This window comes from Somniosus microcephalus, unplaced genomic scaffold, assembly GCF_052327205.1.
Source record: "Somniosus microcephalus isolate GS21.2 unplaced genomic scaffold, FLI_Smic_1.0 unresolved_chr2, whole genome shotgun sequence".
Taxonomy (NCBI): domain Eukaryota; kingdom Metazoa; phylum Chordata; class Chondrichthyes; order Squaliformes; family Somniosidae; genus Somniosus; species Somniosus microcephalus.
Window position 1 is genome coordinate 84,061,648 of NW_028225180.1, and position 20,238 is coordinate 84,081,885.

The following is a 20,238-nucleotide window of genomic DNA, read 5'->3' on the forward strand; positions in this document are numbered from 1 at the left end:
TGACTCAGAAGCGAGAGTGCCACCCACTGAGCCACGGCTGACACCTTTCAGCTCCTTAAATCTACAGAGAAAGTTGGCTTTTTACATTGTGGTGGTTTTAAATGACCTCTTGGCTACTTTCCATGTCAACCTATAACAACCTGCTTTACTGTATGATGATGGGTGGTTTGACTGTTCACATTGCAGTGAGGTGCCCCGTGGCGGAATTGGAAAGTGCACCACATGTTTTAATACTGAGTCACAGAGAAAACAAGATCCCAAGTTCCATTCCCAGGCTGCTGAGTTTGATGTTCTCAGATGGGACAACACTTGTGGTATGTCAATTAACCTCAGCTCCCTTGGACCAAGAGAGGGCAAACCAGCCACCGTTTCCGCTGCTGAGTGCTACCCAGGGATCCCCTTCTGGAAAGTACATGTGTGTGAAAGAAAGAAAGACTTGCATTTATGTAGCGCCTTTCATAACCTCAGGACAGCCAATGAACGTGGATGTTGGGCAGTGACGGGATTGGGTTCAGCTCGAGGGACTTCCCTGATAAAACAGCCTGCCGCCGTTCACCGTCTGGGCTGACACATGAAGGATGGTCGCTTGGGCGAGGTAGCAGACGGTAGCCCTGCCCGTGAAACCGTATCTCAGCAGGGAGTCGTTGCGGTCGGGAGAAAATTGCAATTTGTGCAGCTGCCAAGAATGAATCCTTCAGTGGCTGTTGCCGGGTTTTTTTTTCAGCCGTGGCTCCCACCTAGATTGTTCCCCCCATGGAAGCAGCACTTTGTAATGTTATCACAAAGTGGCATCAGCTTGGACACTCCCAGGGCCATGCATAAGTCAAAGAGTGATGCTATCTGCAGCACCCATGGCCGCAGGCAGCGCTGAATACAACACAGGAACAGTTATTTGTTTGTGCAGCAGTTTGTAAAAAAAACACACAATCTGCTGTTTCAACATCCGACCTTCTCATCAAAGCCATTACACCAATGAAATAAAGATCAAAGTTAATACCCTGAAAAGACTTTCATGATTGGTGCAATAAGCATTAGCAACTGTGCTGTTTGCATTTCAATCAGAGGCTTTAAAGAGACCGGCCTTTTTTGTTCAGTCCACCAACATCTTTTCACTGTGACGACACCCGTAATTTGGAATGTGGCATCCAATTCCCAATTATGCTGACCTGGTATTGTTATCGCTCGCCCCAGTGCTGACTACATGGTGGAGAGGTTTTTCCTGATTCGCGGATGAGCTAATGCATAAAACGGGGAATGCACATGACCGGCAAAAGAACACAGGCCTGTCTGGCTGGTCCCCACGTCCAGAAAATGCTGCACACAACTCTTGTCTCTTGTACGCCTCACGCACTTCTTTCACCAAAACCTATCCAGCTCCTTCTTGAATTTGCCGACGCTTGTCCGGTTCCGCCATCGCTCTGGGCGGTCTGTATCAGACAAACATCATTCTCTGTGTGCAGCAGTTAAATTTATACCGTCTGTTCACCTTCCCCCTCGTGAGCTCGAATCTGTCCCTCCTGGTTAGAGAGTTTGTGGTTAACTCAGTACCTTGTCGTACAACACCTCAACTTTAGGGTTGAGGCTGGTCCATCCTGGAAACTACTTCTCTTGCTGAATGGGGTGATACTGGTTCGAAGTTAGCTGTCCAGGTCATCTTGCTCTCCTGGAAACCAGAGGAAAATTCAGGATAGTTACCTCTCTTCATTCCTCTGAGGTGTCAGCCAGTGGCTCAGTAGGTAGCAGTTTCACCTCTGAGTCAGGGGGTTGTAGGCTCAGTTTCTACTCCAGAGACTTGAGCACAAAAATCTAGGCTGACACTCCAGGGCAGTACTGAGGGAGCGCCGCACTGTCGGAGGGGCAGTACCGAGGGAGTGCCGCACTGTCGGAGGGCCAGTACTGAGGGAGCGCCGCACTGTCGGAGGGGCAGTACTGAGGGAGCGCCGCACTGTCGGAGGGGCAGTACTGAGGGAGCACCGCACTGTCGGAGGGGCAGTATTGAGGGAACGCTGCACTGTCGGAGGGGCAGTTCTGAGGGAGTGCTGCACTGTTGGAGGGGGCAATACTGAGGGAGCGCCGCACTGTCGGAGGGGCAGTACTGAGGGAGCGCCGCACTGTCGGAGGGGCAGTACTGAGGGAGCACCGCACTGTCGGAGGGGGCAGTACTGAGGAAGCGCCGCACTGTCGGAGGGGCAGTACTGAGGGAGCGCTGCACTGTCGGGAGGGGCAGTACTGAGGGAGCGCCGCACTGTCGGAGGGGCAGTACTGAGGGAGCGCCGCACTGTCGGAGGGGCAGTACTGAGGGAGCGCCGCACTGTCGGGAGGGGCTGCACTGAGGGAGCCCCGCACTGTCGGAGGGGCGGTACTGAGGGAGCGCCGCACTGTCGGAGGGGCAGTACTGAGGGAGCGCTGCACTGTCGGAGGGGCGGTACTGAGGGAGCGCCGCACTGTCGGAGGGGCAGTACTGAGGGAGCGCCGCACTGTCGGAGGGGCAGTACTGAGGGAGCGCCGCACTGTCGGAGGGGCGGTACTGAGGGAGCGCCGCACTGTCGGAGGGGCAGTACTGAGGGAGCGCCGCACTGTCGGGGGGGCAGTACTGAGGGAGCGCCGCACTGTCGGGGGGGCAGTACTGAGGGAGCGCCGCACTGTCGGAGGGGCAGTACTGAGGGAGGGCCGCACTGTCGGAGGGGCGATACTGAGGGAGCGCCGCACTGTCGGAGGGACAGTACTAAGGGAGTGCTGCACTGTTGGAGGTGCCGGCTTTCGGATGAGGCGTTAAACCGAGGCCCCGTCTGCCCCCTCAGGTGGATGTAAAAGATCCCATAGTGCTATTTGAAGAACAGCAGGGGAGTTCTGCCGGTGGCCCAAACAACATTTATCCCTCAACCAACATCACTAAAACATTATCTGGTGACGTATCTCATTGCTGTTTGTGGGATCTTGCTGTTTGTGGGATCTTGCTGTGTGTAAATTGGCTGCCGCGTTTCCCTACAATACAACAGTAACTGCACTTCAAAAGTAATGAATTGGCTATAAAATACGTTGGGGCGCCCTGAGGTCGTGAAAGGCACATCCTTCCCTTATCTCTCTGATGGTTTTAGACAGTTTGTGCCTTGTGGGACTCGGGCATATAGAGCTGGAAGGTCTCCGGCTTGACGCGCAGCCTGGGACAGCATGTGAGGTGATTCAGTTGGCCTCAACACCAGTGTCGGAATGGGGATAATCAGCACTAGCCCTCCCTAGGTCCCTGCTGGGAAGGATTTGGATTTCAGGTGAGGATAGGATGAGGCTCGGCCATAATATCCCCTCCCCAGAGTTTAATAATAGATTGACACGTGAAGAATGAGCACTTGGGCCCAGCGCACCTGGGACTATACCCCATTAAAGAAAGAACTTGCATTTCTGCAGCGCCTTTCACCACCTCGGGACGTCCCAAAGCCAATTAAGTACTTTAGAAGTGTGGTCACTGTGGTAATGTAGGAAACGCGGCAGCCAATTTGCGCACAGCAAGCTCCCACAAACAGCAATGTGATAATGACCAGGTTACCTGTTTTAGTGGTGCTGGTTAGTATGTCGGTGCCTTCGGGAAAGGAGAATATTGATGGGGGAATTACAAGAACAGTCACCCTTGGGGGCCCATATTGCGCACTGCCTAGCAGCTGGTGACAGCGCAGAAAGGGCAGTGGCTGGGGAAGAGCTCAGGGTGTATGTGATAGAAAAGAGGGATTTTCTCAAATTTACCAAAGCTTATTCCTCTGGGTTTGAATCAGAGTCTGGTGGAGCTGCTGAGAACAAAGCTCGACGTACTTGCATCAGCAGATGGTATTTTTAACTTTCTTTTTGGCCCTCGCGTAAAATTGTATACGTTGGTAATAAACAGCAGCTCAGACTCCGTAACCCACAGTGTGGGTCACTATCAGAGAAGCAGGACCGGTTGGAATGTTGAGAGATCCCCGTGTTGAAAAGCAGATGTGCTGAGGTATTACTTTTGCAATTGTGCAGATGACTGATCGACTCTCTGAAAGACGTTGCTATCCCATTTATATTACAGAGACATGGCGCTGAAGGCAGCTCTTTAATATAAATGTAGGTGTACTTGCCTCCATAGACAAAGAGCACCATCTACTGAGGTGAGATTGTTTCCCAGGCTGTAGGAGCAAAGCACAGTGACTAGAGGCTGCAAAGATAAGTGTGTAGAATCCCAATGAATCAACCCCATCCCACTCACTCTCACAAGACCATTCATTCCTATTGTGCCGAATTCCTACAGACCAACTCCCTTTACTCGAATTGTAAAGAACTCTGGTCCCAGCATAAAAAGTTCCCCCATTATTCAATTTAATGTACACCAAATATAATCAAATCCGTTACCAACTACAGGAAACTCTTTATTATCCGGCACCAACGGGACCAGCGTGGCGCCGGTTTATCAAAAAGTCCGGATTACAGAGAGATATAGTTAAAAGGTACGAGAGCTCCGTACACAGCAACAAATCCAGGCTTCCCTGTTGCTTAGCAACATGTGCAGAAACTTCGGCCACAGACCAAGCGTCCCTGTTGCTTAGCAACAAGTGCACGAATCCCAGTTACACGGCCACAGATCCAGGAACGGCCACTAATATGAAGTAAAACTTACCTGAACCTACTCCTGAATTTTGCCGGTTAACAGAGATTTCCGGTTATTTAGGTGGCCGGTAAATCGAGAGTTTCCTGTATCATTTGGAGAAAGCAACACCACCTAATCTACTCACTGCTGTGTACAATCCATCTTTGTGTTCATTCGCTTCCTGTTGTTCTTGTTTAGATTGTACAGCTTGTTTAATCAATCATTCAGTGGCGCATGAATTTGATCTTGCCTGCATTGTGGAAATTTTCTTCCAGCCATCGTTTCAATCCAAGCAGAGCATTTCCCAGTAACCAACTATCTGGCCGTGGCTTACTGCTCAGTGGCACGGCCCAGTAAGTCATAAAGCTCACAAGGCCCGGGGTTTGAGTTCTGGTGTGCGGCTTTTTGTAACACATTATGGTTTCCCAATCTTGGACCAGCGAGGTCGCTTAAGTTTTGCCGTGTGTTTAGCATTATGTTCTGTTAATCGGGCTTCATTGCCACTTTGCATGCTGCATTTCTTCTGTCTTCAATCTAATACTCTGAGCACAGAGGTGAGAGAAGAAGAAAAAGCTGAGTACCAGGAATCTAGAATAAGAACCGAAAGTGCCAGCGTCTGAAACAGAAAAGATGGGTTAATGTTTCAGACGAGAGCCTTCGGCAGTCTAGTTCTGATGGAGGGTCTGCATCCAAAACATTAAGCTGTATTTTCTCTTTCGGATGCTGATGGGCCGGCTGCGTATTTCCAGCATTTTCTGTTTAATTGAGGTGCTTCCTTACGTGGGGTTTTTAAAATACCCTTCTCTTTCTTGTCATTCACTGTCCTCTTTCTTTTAAACGTTTGACGACATACTCCTGCTTTTTGTTTCAGATGAGCGCGAAGCAGTGCAGAAGAAAACGTTCACGAAATGGGTGAACTCGCACCTGGCGAGAGTGACCTGCCGGATCACAGACCTGTACACGGACCTGAGGGATGGGCGGATGCTGATCCGGCTGCTCGAGGTGCTGTCGGGCGAACTGCTGGTCAGTAGACAACTCTTCCCCGCTTTGCGGCTAGAAAGAAAGAAAGACTGGCGTTTCTCCAGCGCCTTTCACGACCGCCGGACGTCCCAAAGCGCTTTGCAGCCAATGCAGTACTTTTTGAAGTGTAGTAATTGGAGCAATATAACGAGGTGGCTGTAGGCCAGCATTACTCACTAACTTGCTGTTAACGCAGCCACAAGCCCAACCAGTGTTTTGTTTGACGGGCAGTCGAGGATGCTACAGTACAACACATTGCAGCGCAGTGAGATGAGATATGGGCCTGCGATTCTCCCCAGTGTGGCCTGCTAATTTTGATCCTTTTGTGGGCAGCTGGCCAGGCACTTCCCTACAGGAACAGTACAAAGTACAGGCTCAATAGCGCGATTAAATAGTTCTCCATTAATTAATAGGGTCCTTTCACTTGCTGTATGGAAGCTGAGATAACTGTCTCTCAATAATATTCCTTTGTCTTTTACTGGTGGGAAAGAAACTTGCATTTATATATAACTGTAACACATCCCTAGGATACTTTAGGGAGGACGTGAAGGCTTTGGAGAGGGTACAGAAGAGATTTACTAGAATGGTTCCAGGGGATGAGGGATTACAGTTACATGGATAGACTGGAGAAGCTGGGGTTGTTCTCCTTGGAGCAGAGAAGGCTAAGAGGAGATTTGATAACGGTGTTTAAAATCATGAAGGGTTTAGATAGAGTAAATAAAGAGAAACTGTTTCCAGTGGCTGAAGGGTCGATAACCAGAGGGCACAGATTTAAGGCGATTGGCAGAAGAACCAGAGGCGACAGGAGGAAAAACTTTTTTACGCAGCGAGTGTTTAGGATTTGGAATGCGCTGCCTGATAGGGTGCTGGATACAGATTCAATAGTAGCCTTCAAAAAGGAATTGGATAAATACTTGAAGGAGAAAAAATTGCTGGGATATTGGGAAAGAGCGGGGGAGTGGGACTAATGGATCGCTCGTCGAAACAGCCGGCACAGACTCGATGGGCCGAATGGCCTCCTGTGCTATACTATTCTATGGATATCCCAAAGCGCTTCAGGACCAATGAATTACTTTTCAAGCGTAGTCACTGTTGTTATGTCGACAAACGTGACAGTCAACTTGAGCACGGCAAAGTCCCACAAAAAGCAGTTCACATTAATGACTGGTTAATCTGTTTTTTTTTGTGTGGTGTTGGTTGATGGATAAATATTGGTCAGGACACATGGAGAATTCCCTGCTTCTCTTCGAATAGTGCCATGGGAGCACGTCTGCCTTCACATGCTGACGAAGCCTCAGTTCACGGTTTCTTCTGAAAGACGGCACCTCTGACAATGCAGCACTCTGTCAGTACTGTGCTGGAGTGTCAGCTTAGATTATGCACAGTAATGCAAGTTTTGGATCCCCCTCCTCCCAAAAGAAAATTGAAATAGAGATCTGCGAGATTGCGACGGTATTTTAGTATGTTAGGAACTGACATGGCAAATGACAGAGTGATGTGTCTGATTCCCCACACACTCTACACTCCGACATCAGTCACACGGTTTGTGCTGGTGGGGGTGGGGGGGGAGGTGGAAAGAAGATACAAGAACACCATAATCAGGAGCTGGAGCCAGCTCCACCATTCAATAAGATCATGGCTGATCATCTACTTCCTACCTTTAAGAACATAAGAATTAGGAGCAGGAGTCGGCCATTTGGCCCCTTGAGCCTGCTCCGCCATTCAATAAGATCATGGCTGATCTTCAACCTCAACTCCACTTTCCTGTACTATCCCCATATCCCTTGATTCCCCATGAGTCCAAAAATCTATCGATCTCTGTCTTGGCAATAGATTGGGAGAAGGGGAAGTGCAACGAGACCTGGGTGTCCTTGTGCACCAGTCGCTGAAGGTAAGCATGCAGGTGCAGCAGGCGGTTAAGAAGGCAAATGGTATGTTGGTCTTCATAGCGAGAGGGTTCGAGTACAGGAACAAGGATGTCTTGCTGCAGTTGTACAGGGCCTTGGTGAAACCACACCTTGAGTATTGTGTGCAATTTTGGTTGCCCTATTTGAGGAAGGATGTTCTTGCCATGGAGGGAGTGCAGCGAAGATTCACCAGACTGATACATGGGATGGCAGGAATGACGTATAAGGAGATATACTCGCTGGAGTTTAGAAGAATGAGAGGGGATCTCATTGAAACTTACAAAATTCTAACAGGACTAGACAGACTAGATGCAGGAAGGATGTTCCCGATGGCGGGGGAGTCCAGAACCAGGGGTCACAGTCTAAGGATAAGGGGTAAGCCATTTAGGACAGAGATGAGGAGGGATTTCTTCACCCAGAGAGTGGTGAACCTGTGGAATTCTCTACCACAGAAGGCCGTTGAGGCCAATTCATTAAATATATTCAAGAAGGAGTTGGATATATTTCTTAAGGCTAAAGGGATCAAGGGATATGGGGAGAAGGCAGGGGACAGGGTACTGAATTTGGATGATCAGCCATGATCTCATTGAATGGCGGAGCAGGCTCGAGGGGCCGAATGGCCTACTCCTATCTTCTATGTTTGAATATACTCAAAGACTCGGCATCCACAGCCCTCTGGGGTAAAGAATTCCAAAGATTCACCACCCTCTGAGTGAAGAAATTCCTCCTCATCTCAGTCCCAAATGGCCGACCCCTTATCCTGAGACTGTGCCCCCGAGTTCTAGACTCTCCAGCCAGGGGGAAACAACCTCTCAGCATCTACCTTGTCAATCCCCCCATAGAATCAGAATATATAAGAGTTTGCTCGTCGGGCAGATGTGAAAGTCAGTGGGTTAGTTACTCGAGGCTGCTATTTATACCCACCTCACCCCCCCACCGGAGCTTGGAGCATTGGCAGAGCACATGGATAAAATTGCAAGCCCACCCTCGTGGCTGGGGAATGATGATTACCATGGAGACAGTAAAAGGAACAGCGGGGAGAAAATGCCGAATCAGTTGGTAGCTATGTACTGAGCAGAAATCTCCGAGGTGGGCCCATTTCTTCAGCGTTGCTTCACAGCGGGTTATTTTGTTCCCGATGTTATCATTGTTTACGGCTTGTTTATTCCAGAGGGCTTGCTGAAAATATCAGATTAAAAAAGGGGGCCTTATTTTCGCAGATGTGCTTCTCAGCAGAAATGGATCCCAACCATCTAACCCCTAAATAAAAAGCCTTTCTAAGCGATTCAGAATGTTCGCTCAGTTAAGCTGGATTGCCTTGTGCTTTGGCTGGGTGTTTTTTTTGGCAGCGACGCCATGCCGCAGGTCTGGGGATCCGTGGTTCTGGAGATTAAATAGTGTGACTGGTCGCTTTTAATGCAAGCGTGTTCTTCATCATCTATACCTTGTAATTAAACACCAGTTAGTCACGAGTCCTGCCAGGAATGGTGAAGCTCGTGCTGTTAAAGTGCAGCTCTCTGCAGTGACTGATGAACGCAGAGGATAATTTGTAGTATTGAGTCGCCCCAGACCATGACAGCTTCAGCTTTAATGCCCGGTATGTGCTGAGTTTGCTGATCTCGGTTTGGGTGCTACAATTGGCTTCAGTTCCCTGGGCCAAGGAGGATAAATTCCAGCCAGGCTTGTTGCTTCTGATTGTTTTCCAGTGACCCCTGTTCGAAAGTGCATATGTATTGGTGTCAGGTAATGCCCTCCATGGTCAAATCCACTGCTGACACTTAGGGCAGAATTTTCATTGGGTCGTGGAGGTGGGATTGGAGGCGTCTGGGGGGATAAAATCTCGAAATCGGTGGACACGAACCTATCCCACCCCTAACCTGCCTCCATGCCAGTTTCAAAGGAGGCGGATACCCGACCTGTGCTGGGAGCCGCCTCCCCGAGGCGGGAAGGGGATTAGTGCCAATTTTAGCCTAATCCCTATTTTTATTGCTGAAATGTGGGATTCCTGACGGCTCCAAACCACGCCAAGTTAGTGAGGCGGGCCGTCGGGCTGAAGGACTTGGAGTGTTCGAGATGTCTGGTGTTCAGGTGAGTGATGGGTGCATGAGTGCAGAGGTAAGTGTGTTTGGTGTGTGTAAAGTGTTTAAAGAAGTTTTACTTACCTTTGCTTACCTTTACAGCCTTCCTTCCTTCAGGTCTCGGGAGTCCCTCATCTCACCGGCACAGAAAGCAGATCTGTCAAAATCTGCAGCCTCTGCTTTCTGTTCTGGAGAGATCTCTAATTCATCCTGAGAGGAAGGAATTAACTTGGAGTACAGATTGTCAGTGTTTGACAGCTGTCAAACGCTGATATTTCATCTGTCAAAAGCTCTTGACAGGTGAAATGTCAATCTGTGACATCACCTGTTGCCGGGTGGCCCTTAATTGGCCTGCTGAGCTCGCTGGGCGGGCTCAACAAGGTCAATCAAGTGAAAATCGCGTGGGTTGGCCACAACTCGATGGAGGCGGGACTACAACCCCGAAAGTTGTAGTCCCGCCTCCTACACGCCTCCTCAATGTAGCTCCAGCCCTTACTGTCCAGGCTCACACATGTAGAATGGACACATAGGCCAAGTACTGATGGCCATGGAACCGTACCCCAGCATGAAACAGCACCATCAGATACAAGGAGAGGGTGTTACCAACGTTAGACCACACTTGGAGTACTGTGCACAGCTCTGGGCTCTACCTTAACCAAAAAGGATACAGAGGCAGTGGAGGAGGTGTAAAAAAGAGAATTACAAGGATGAAACCAGAACTGAGAGGTTATAACGACTGTATCAAGAAAAGCAGAACAAGCCGGGGCTCTTTTCTCTAGAAAAGAGAAGGCTGAGGGGTGACCTGATCGAGGTCTTTAAAATTACAAAGGAGTTTGACAGGGTAGACTTAGAGAAGATGTTTCTGCTTGTGGGGAGAGTCCAGAACTTGGGGATCATAAATATAAGATCGTCACTAATAAGTTAAATAGGGAATTCAGGAGAAACCTCTTTACCCAGAGAATGGTGAGAATGTGGAACTCGCTACCACAGGGAGTGGTTGAGGCGAATAGTACAGATGCATTTAAGGGGAAGCTGGATAAACACATGAGGGAGAAAGGAATAGAAGGATATGCTGATGGGGTGAGATGAAGAGGGTTGGGAGGAGGCTGGTGTGGAGCAGAAACACCGGCACGGAGCAGTTGGGCCGAATGGCCTGTTTCTGTGCTGTAAATTCTATGTATAAAAAAAGAGACAAAAGACAACGCAAATTATCGACAAAGGATTAAGTAGCACATGTTCTGTGCTGCATGCCTAGATTCCTCTATCAACACTACAGTGAAACCTTCATTCACTGGTTACCCATGGCTGGAATCCCTCCTCCATCCCATCAACATCGCCAAAAAATGTCACCAGTTTAAATTGAGAGCTCATTGTGGGAGAGGTCCATGAACCGATATCCTCCCACACTGCAGTTTAACGTGCTAAACCTGCAGCTGCTGCCAAGTTGAATATCTCTTTTTTGATCTATTTACCTAAACCAAGTAAAAATCTGGCCTAGCCTGCTGCACTAATTGTACTTCCAGCAGCTCGTGCCAGTACCGCATTGCCAGGGGATCCAAGTTACTGCAGTTGTTATATCAAAGTAACAGACATGCACGCACACTCGTATGCAATTTCCTTTTCCTGCCATTTCACTAGGGTGTTGACCTGTTAATCTAAACGGATTGACCTCTTAGTTAAAATAGTGCACAGAGGGTTTCATACGAAGGCATTAAAGTGTTTATTACTAGTATCGCCGAGTATGGTTTCAACCCCTTACTGCATCGAATCTACAGCACAGAAACAGGCCATTCAGCCCAACTGGTCTATGTCAATAACAGTGTTTTATTTTTTTATTTTTCTAAAGTGGTTCAGTATTAAGTGACGATTTCAAAGGGCCAATTTGTTGCTTTCAGTGGGGAGCCACAGTCGTGCATCGCGGGATATGTAGCCTGCATTCATCTGTCCATTCGTTTTACAGAGCAGAAAATCACGGCTGCACTCGCTGTCTCCTGTGATGGACTCCCTGGGAGCATGGAATGTGCTATTAAACGCCTAGGGTTCACTTCTCTTTCCCCTCCACCTTAGTGCAGATATTCTACGCTATTGAAACACTGTTTGCAGACATTACAAGTTTTGTCCTGCCTTTTTGTTCTTGTTGTCTTTATTTTCTCTCTAGCTATTTCCTTTTTCTTTTATCTATTGATCTTTCTTCCTCGCGCAGGGTTTTATATTGATATAGGTGGTACCGAGAGAGCAGTGCTCAGAGGTTGCAGGCTTCCACTTAAGTGGTACGCTGCAGGTTTTTCCTTATCGGTGTGATGCTGCTCTCTGATTGGCCCATCGGAGGCCTGAATAGAAGGGAGTTCACATTTTGCACTGCCTTTGACCACCAGCTTTTGGAGCCAGCTAAGCTTGGATCCCAGACACACGTGATTTCAGATTTCAGACCGTGGTTGTGCAGACCGAAAGGAGTCTGGGGGAGGATCCCTGGGTCTGCAAGGTCATCAGATTTCTGCCTGTCTAGAGTTGGGCAGATTGGCTTCTTTAAACAGTGTCTGGAGAATTCTGTATTTGTGTTCATTGACTGCCCTGGCACATTATTTCTGTTGCAGTTCACTGATGAAATCAAAACGCTTTCTGTGGTAATAGCACTGTGTTCCTTTGGGCCGCTAACCCCGTTTTTCAGGAGTTAAGAGTATTTGAGGAAGTATTTTAAGCGAGTCCCAAGGAGTGTGTCCATATTTGCCGGGCGTACCCCACACAGAAAGGTCTGAAGACAACTGCTAAGATGGCGTTAGATATGTAAAGTTCACCGCCCCCTATATTCAGAGTGTGCTCGGTAGCAGCGCTGTCAGTAAACTATCAAGGTAAAAATGTTGTTAGGAATTAAAGGGTTAATTCCACTCTCCCTGCAGGAAAGCCGTGCTTGAAGGATCAGTGATAAGACGACAACATTGTAACCTGAATCTCCAACCCACGCTCCCTACAACCGCATCTCCCCACTGGGAGCACAGTATAACAGCATTAGCCCTTAAATGTGATGAGGTTCCTTGGAGCCCCGATGTAGAATAGATCTAATTTGAGGCCAGAGTGGGTTGATGACAGCAGGGGTGTGGAGTGAGTCATTCATTAGGCGCACAGATTTATGCCTCTTTAGAGGGGGCTGTGTGGGTGAACTCGTATCTCATATTAATCACAGTTTATAGACTGGATCAGTCACACCTATGCGCTCTGTGCCGCCTTGTGTTTAATGAACTTTCTATGTGCAAATAAAGATGAATGAGTGTTCTCTGCTCGATGACGTGTGTTTGCCAGGGACCGGAGCGCAGTCGGTCATTTATTTAATGTCAGCAGCACTGGGAGTGCATTTATCAATTAGTCTTTCTGTTTAATCACTAGACACCTTAATCCCTCATGAAACATTTTAGCGTCCACAGACGGCACTGGAAGAATATTTTTAAGGATCGTTTTTCTTTAATGCCGAATGAATCCAGGGTATAAAATCCAAGTCACATTTATTTTTCTGTGAAACTAGGTGGGAATTAATGTCAAAGTTTTAATATCAAAGTTTTAATCGTACTCTTTGGTTATAAATGTTTTGTACAGCTTTCGCCTCTTTTTCACCCCTCCGCTCCCAAAGGTGTTAATTCCCGCCGATAGGAGCTGCACAAGTCCTGAAGTGTGCGACAATCCTGCAGGACTTTCCTGGCACTCCACAACAATAACATGCATTTGAATAGCGACTTTAACGTGACAAGGTGCACCACAAAATGGGGCAGGGAGGGGGGCGAGAGAACAAACAGCAAGCAGGAGTCGAGGGAAGACATTCGCTACGAGACGGACCTTCAGTGTTTCGCAGTTAAGATATGAGGCTGTTTGATCCCAACTCAATACTCGGTGTTTCACTGTCTGAATCATTTTTGATTGATAAACGTGCATGTCCTGCCAGTGCCTGGATTGTCCAATCTTGGAGGTGAGACTCGAGCAGTGACCTCCTGCGATATTAAACCCAAGATCTCTGCTTCTCTTTACAGCCCAAACCCACCAAAGGACGGATGCGGATTCACTGTTTGGAGAACGTGGATAAGGCCCTGCAATTCTTGAAGGAGCAGAAAGTCCATCTGGAAAACATGGGCTCGCATGACATTGTCGATGGGAACCATCGCCTCACTCTGGGCCTGATATGGACCATCATCCTTCGATTTCAGGTACTTTGAGCAACAGTTGTCAGGTCTTGCAGATTAATCTATTGTTATGAATAGTGAATGAATGCCAAATCCCAATCAGTGGTTGTCTATTAAGGTAATTAAAGACAAGGCAATTCGTCTCCGCCCCTAACTCATTCTTCCCTAGGATTTCAAAACCACGGAAGTCCTTACCTCCCTCAGTCTTTCCTCAATATAATGGCTTTTGAAACCCGAACTTGCAGTATCCTAATCACCACTTCCCATTCAGCTTGGCTCTCTGGTTAAGTTGCAGATGAGTGGCAAATGGCATTCAGTGTTGAGAAAACGCAGGGTATTAAGACTGTGGAAGGAAAATAAACAGTGGGAACATGAACTAAAGGGCTATAGGATAACAACACATGAGGGATTTAGGGGTATTGGTGGATAAACTCACCGACACCAACAGCGCAGCGTCTAGCAGTGGTAAGAAAAGCTAACTACATCTTGGGATGCACAGCCAGAGGGATAGGGCGCTAATCCCAGGAAGTGATGATCATTCTGTACAAGACATCGCCACAGTCCCATCTGGAATAGTGTGTACAATTCTCGTCGCTGTACTATAGCAAGGCTATTTAGGCATTGCAGACAATTTTTTTTTAATATAGCAGATTAGCTAATTGGATTGAAAACCAGTTTAGCAACAGTAAGCAGAAGGTGATGAATGTAAACAAAGTTGTGGTTTGGAGCTGGTGACTTAGCACAATGCTGCTGGGATCTCACCTGGGGCCCTTCTGGAAACACAATTAATGTAGAGGAGAGAGAGTACTTGGTGCTTATGGTGCCATGTAACAAGTATAAGGGTAACTGATGGCAAGCAATGGAACCTGGACTGATGGTGAGTAATGGCAGATGCATTTTCATGTGGATAAATGTGAGGTACATTCTAGCAGGAAATTATGTAGATAATAATGAAGCAAATGCGGAAAGAGAAATAGATTTGGGTGCAATCGTCGACCATTTTACAGGATGTATGTGGGACGTGTGAACCTATTATCAACAAGGCTGATGCTGCAGCTCAGGGCATTGAACAGTAAAACAGAACCAGTTATTCCAGCCTTGCATAGATCATCAGTGGGGCCACATTTGGAACATTGTGTGCAGTTTAGGGCAACCCTGGCTTCAAAAGGACGTTGCCGTGTTGGAGAGGCCTTAGAGAAAAGCAACAGCAACTTGCATTTATATAGCACCTTTAATGTAGTGAAACGTTCCAAGATGCTTCACAGGAGCGTTATGAAACAAAATTTGACACCGCATAAGGAGATATTAGGGCAGGTGACCAAAAGCTTGGGCAAAGGGGCAGGGTTTTAAGGTGCGCATTAAAGGAGGAGAGAGAGAGGCGGAGAGGTTTAGGGAGGGAATTCCAGAGCTCGGGGCCCAGGCGGCTGAAGGCACGGCCACCGATGGTGGAGCGATTCTAATCAGGGGATGCTCAAGCAGCCAGAATTGGAGGAGCGCGATATTAAACGCACGCTATTGTTCCAGATAACTGTGAGTGTTGGAAATCGGGAATAAAACTTAAAACTGCTTGCAATAAACAGCAAGTCGGTCAGCATCTGAAACGAGAAGAGACGGGCTTATTTTTTTTGGGTGAAGAGCCTCCAGCTGAACCTTTAACTTGCCCTTTTATCTTTCAGAAGCTGACTGACCTGCTTTGTATTCTGAGCATTTCCTGTTTTTTAGTCTAAATTTAATAACGTCGCTCGACCCCCAATGTCAGGCCAGCCTATTATTGAAGTGCTTCATCTGGATGAAAGCATAGCTGATAAATGAAGGGTTACAGAGGTATGATTAACTTGATAGGGTCATGTGGGCAGACAACATTGTGAAAAGAGATTGATAGTCGTTTTCCCTAAGGCAGAGATTATTTCTAAAGTGAAACTTGGGAACACGCGGTTGTGTAAACATATTGGAGCAGTGAGAGACGAGAAAGCATTGTTATATTTGCATTACGCCTCAGCCTGTCTCGCACAATCCTTGGAAGGCATGGTGAGCTTTGCAACATGGCACTGCTGCCCTGCCGAGCGAGTCTAAGGAACGTAGGAACAGGAGTAGGCCATTCAGCCCCCTCGAGCCTTCCGTTAGATCATGGCCGATCTGTGTCTACCCGCGTTGGTTCCGTAACCATTAATACCCCGACCCAACAAAAGTCTATCAATCTCAGTTTTGAAATATACTTGAGAGGCATTGGACCTAACGTAGGTTAGCAAGTACAGGGGTGATAGGTGAACAGGACCAGTTGCGGGATAGGATAAGGGCAACAGAGTTTTGGATGAGCTGAAGTTTACGGAGGGCGGAGGATGGGAGACGGGCCAGGAGTGCGTTAAATAATCGAGTCCAGAGGTAACAAAGGCGCGGATGAGGGTTTCAGCAGCAGCTGGGCTGAAATACAAATAGGAAGCGGCGGAAACCGTCTTCCTTGAGAAGGTTGTTCACTTTGTGCGAGCGGGTTTCTAGGGGCAGCAAAGGGTTAAACAATCTATTCCGGTCACTAGTATTCAAATTCATGCACATATCGTGATCATCCCTCCTCGTTCTTTATCAAAAGTACCTGTGTCAGAAAGCATGTGTAAGCCATGCCCCACTCACTACATCCCTGCAGCGGAACTAATATCACAGTCGGACAGTCGCTACGCAACAGTTGCTTTACCTCAGCTGCCAGTTTTCTCTGTTTGTCCAGAAACTGGGCTGGGCTGCGTCTTGACTGAAAAAGCAAGTTTTCTTATTTTCTCTCCCCCCACCCCCTCATCTCTCCTGAAGGCACAAGGCCATTGCTAAGTAGCCACGGAGGGGTACGTGAGCTCTCCATAGTGAGGCAAGTGTTTAAGGTTACGTGGAGGCCCTAATGATGATTTGCTTTTGTCTCGTTCTGCAGTAAGTAACGCAGTCCTTGGTCTTGCCTTTCTGTACTTTACTTATCATGGCTTTTATTTCCACAGATCCAGGATATCAGTGTTGAAACAGAGGATAACAAGGAAAAGAAATCTGCCAAGGACGCACTGCTGCTCTGGTGCCAGATGAAGACGGCAGGGTAAGCACAAGTGGAAAAATGCCAGCGGGAAATGAATGGCAGGTCCTTGCAACGTATATAATCCATACAGAACAGACAATGCATAGCAGGTTAATCAACATCTGACCAAGAAATTAGAAATTTATAACATTTCTGCTGTTCTGAGGTTGAGGCTGAGGCACTTTGTTGGAGTAGAGTATAGGGAACTTTATGCTGTATCTCTCTGTGCTATACTTGCCCTGTCTGTGAGTGTTTGGCACTGACACTGGGTAGAAAGTGTTCCATTCCCAACCCCGTTATGTACTCAAGTTTGACAGTTAGGTACATACTGAACTGAGCACCATTGCTAACCAGTGACAAAGAGGTTGGGCTCTGTCACCTTGTGAGAGATCTTCAGAACTCGCGCCCCCGTACGGCGCTCATCAATTCTGGAGTCTTTCACATTTCTGAAAGCTCCCTCCCCTTCGCCCACTCACCGCCGGTGAGCTGGCCTCTGCATCTTTCATTCGTGATTCTGGTCAGGCAGCTGCATAAAAGTGTTCTGGTTCTGGGCGTCAGTCGATTCCTTGCCCTGTTCCCCACCTCTACAGAACATGCACGTGCTCTTTCACGCAACACCTCCAGCCAAGCAGCAACATTGAGGTTGTTGCCTCAACAAGAACACGGCAAATGGAATATAACGTGGAGAAACGTGGAGTTATCCACTTTGGTTGGAAAAATAGAAAAGCAGAGTATTTATTAAATGGTGAGAGATTGGGAAATGTTGGTGTTCAGAGGGACCTGGGTGTCCTTGTACACGAATCACTGAAAGTTAACATGCAGGTACAGCAAACAATTAGGAAAGCAAATGGTATGTTGGCCTTTATTACAAGAGGATTTGAGTATAAGAGTAAAGATGTCTTACTGCAATTATATAGGGCCCTGGTGAGACCACACCTGGAGTATTGTGTACAGTTTTGGTCTCCTTACCTAAGGAAGGATATACTTGCCATAGAGGGAGTGCAACGAAGATTCACCAGACTGATTCCTGCGATGGGGGGATTGTCCTATGAGGAGAGATTGAGTAGACTGGGCCTATATTCTCTAGAGTTTAGAAGAATGAGAGTTGATCTCATTGAAACATACAAAATTCTTACAGGGCTGGACAGGGTAGATGCAGGGAGGATGTTTCCCCCTGGCTGGGGAGTCTAGAACCAGGGGTCACAGTCTCAGGATAAGGGGTCGGCCATTTAGGACTGAGATGAGGAGGAATTTCTTCACTCGGAGGGTGGTGAATCTTTGGAATTCTCTACCCCAGAGGGCTGTGGAGGCTCAGTCGTTGAGGATATTCAAGGCTGAGATCGAGAGATTTTTGGCTAATAAGGGATATGAGGATAGTGCGGGAAAGTGGAGTTGAGGTCGATGATCAGCCATGATCTTATTGAATGGTGGAGCAGGCTCGAGAGGTCAAATGGCAGACTCCTGCTCCTATTTCTTATGTTCTTAAGATAGGAATACTGATCAGGGAGGCCATTCTGTCCATCTACTCAATGACCCTACCCGGAGACCATTGCAGGCATTGACCAATCACTCTTTGTGTGAAGAAGTGCTTCATTAACTTGCCGTTTCTCAGTTTGTGCACGTGCCCCCTTGTCCATCGGTCATGGTTTGACACTAATCTGAACTCTTCAACAGACTGAGCTGTTTTCTTTGTTTCGCAGGTATCCCAATGTTAATGTTCACAACTTCACCACCAGCTGGAGAGATGGACTGGCCTTCAATGCAATTGTCCACAAACACCGGTATGTACCATTCCTTCAGCCGTCAAGAGAGATTTTAACAGAACTGAGTCCTTCAAGGCAACATTACCTGACTGTCCATATAATAATGTCATTAATAAATGAATAAATGTCAGTATTGTATGGTGCAGAACACTTTCCACATGCTAGTGCTATTTTCTTAAGATAGTTTACATGGTATCAATGAATTTTGCCAAGCCAGTTTACGATTTTCAGTGTTCTCCGGTTCAAGACCGATGCATGCGCTAAGTACTATCTCCTGGATAACACACGAAGGTTAAACCGTGTGAGCTTTCTTTGGCTTTTTGCCAGAAATTTCACACCACAGGCCCCCAGCTGGCTGCTTGCTGAGGTTGATCCCATCAATGAGCAACCTTGGTGTGATGTTGCTGAGCTTCAAGCTCCAAATCCTATCCATCACCAAGGCCATCTCTTTCCTCCTCTTTCAATACTGCCCAGCTCTGTCATACCTCAGTCCCACTACTGTTGAAAACTCTCATCCAAGCTCTTGTCCCCTCCAGGCTTGACTTTCCCAAGGTCTCACCCGCCCTTGAACTCCACCCCCTACACAAGCACCAACTCGGCCAAACTTATGCTGCCCAGTATCTTATCCCATTGTAAGCCCTTCTCGCTTGGCACTCCTGTCTTCCAGCGGCCCCCTCTCCTCAACATACTGATTTCGAAATCCTTGTCCTGGTTTACAAATCCCTCCATGGCCTTGCACCACCCTACCTCTGCAACCTGCTCCAACCTGATAACATAGCTTCCAACCTCCATTCTTCAAACTCTGGCCGACTGTGCCGTATCCTGTCCCCCCCCTCTCCCCCGGCCAAGCACAGTTCACCATAAGTGGTGGAACCTTCAGCTGTTACCCCCTGGAACTCTGCAGTTATCGCCCTAAACCCCTCTGCCATGCCACATTTCTCCCCATCTTCAGAAGCCCCCAAAACACCAATTGACGTAAGAAAACTACTAGGCACTTGGTCTAAGCGTTAAACAAAGCTTTAATCAACTGTTTTACAACATGGAGGTCTAGTTGTGTCCTTCACTAGTTCCTGTTAAGAATGTCCTGCGCAAGCTGGGCCCGTGCACGAGTATTTATACTCTCCCTGGACAGCGCCACCCGTAGGCCGCTCAGCATCATTTCATAAGTCTTTCTTTTATGAATGACTGATTCGTGTCACCGATCTCTTCGATCATTTCTTTGGGCACCTCCCTGATCTTCTCTCCTAACTCCAGGTCATTGTTATTGCCCCTCCCTTTCACCAGAATTCCCAATCCAACCCATTCCCCGCTTTGTGAAGCAGCTCCACATGTTTCAGTGCACTAACGGTGCTCGATAAGTACAGGTTGTTCTAACATGCTAACTTATTTCCGCTAATTTATAACCCTCCAAAGACATGTTGGTAAACTCGCAGCAGCAAGTTACAATGTAAGTGTGCACCATTTAAATTGTTACAGAATTATGTTTACAAAGTTACAGAGGACCCATGAAATTAATGGTGTTCCAGTATCAATCCTGGATCAGTAACAGTAGAGGGTCTCTCTCTACCAGCAGCACGGCTGGCCGGCAGTCAGAGAACATATCCAGAGACTAATACAACCCTGATTTCCCTTAGTTTATTAAAAGCACTGAC

General features: G+C 47.6%; 1 protein-coding gene across 2 annotated transcripts in view; it reads left to right on the top strand.

The window, feature by feature from the left end:
* sptbn2 (spectrin, beta, non-erythrocytic 2) overlaps window positions 1-20,238 on the top strand; it is a 678,353-nt gene that overhangs the window by 258,857 nt on the left and 399,258 nt on the right. For both annotated transcript variants that reach the window (XM_085976259.1, XM_085976260.1), the window contains exons 3-6: window positions 5,475-5,626; window positions 13,625-13,798; window positions 16,753-16,844; window positions 18,524-18,604. In XM_085976259.1, the coding sequence (XP_085832385.1) occupies window positions 5,475-5,626; window positions 13,625-13,798; window positions 16,753-16,844; window positions 18,524-18,604 (499 nt within the window). The remainder of the gene's footprint in view (window positions 1-5,474; window positions 5,627-13,624; window positions 13,799-16,752; window positions 16,845-18,523; window positions 18,605-20,238) is intronic.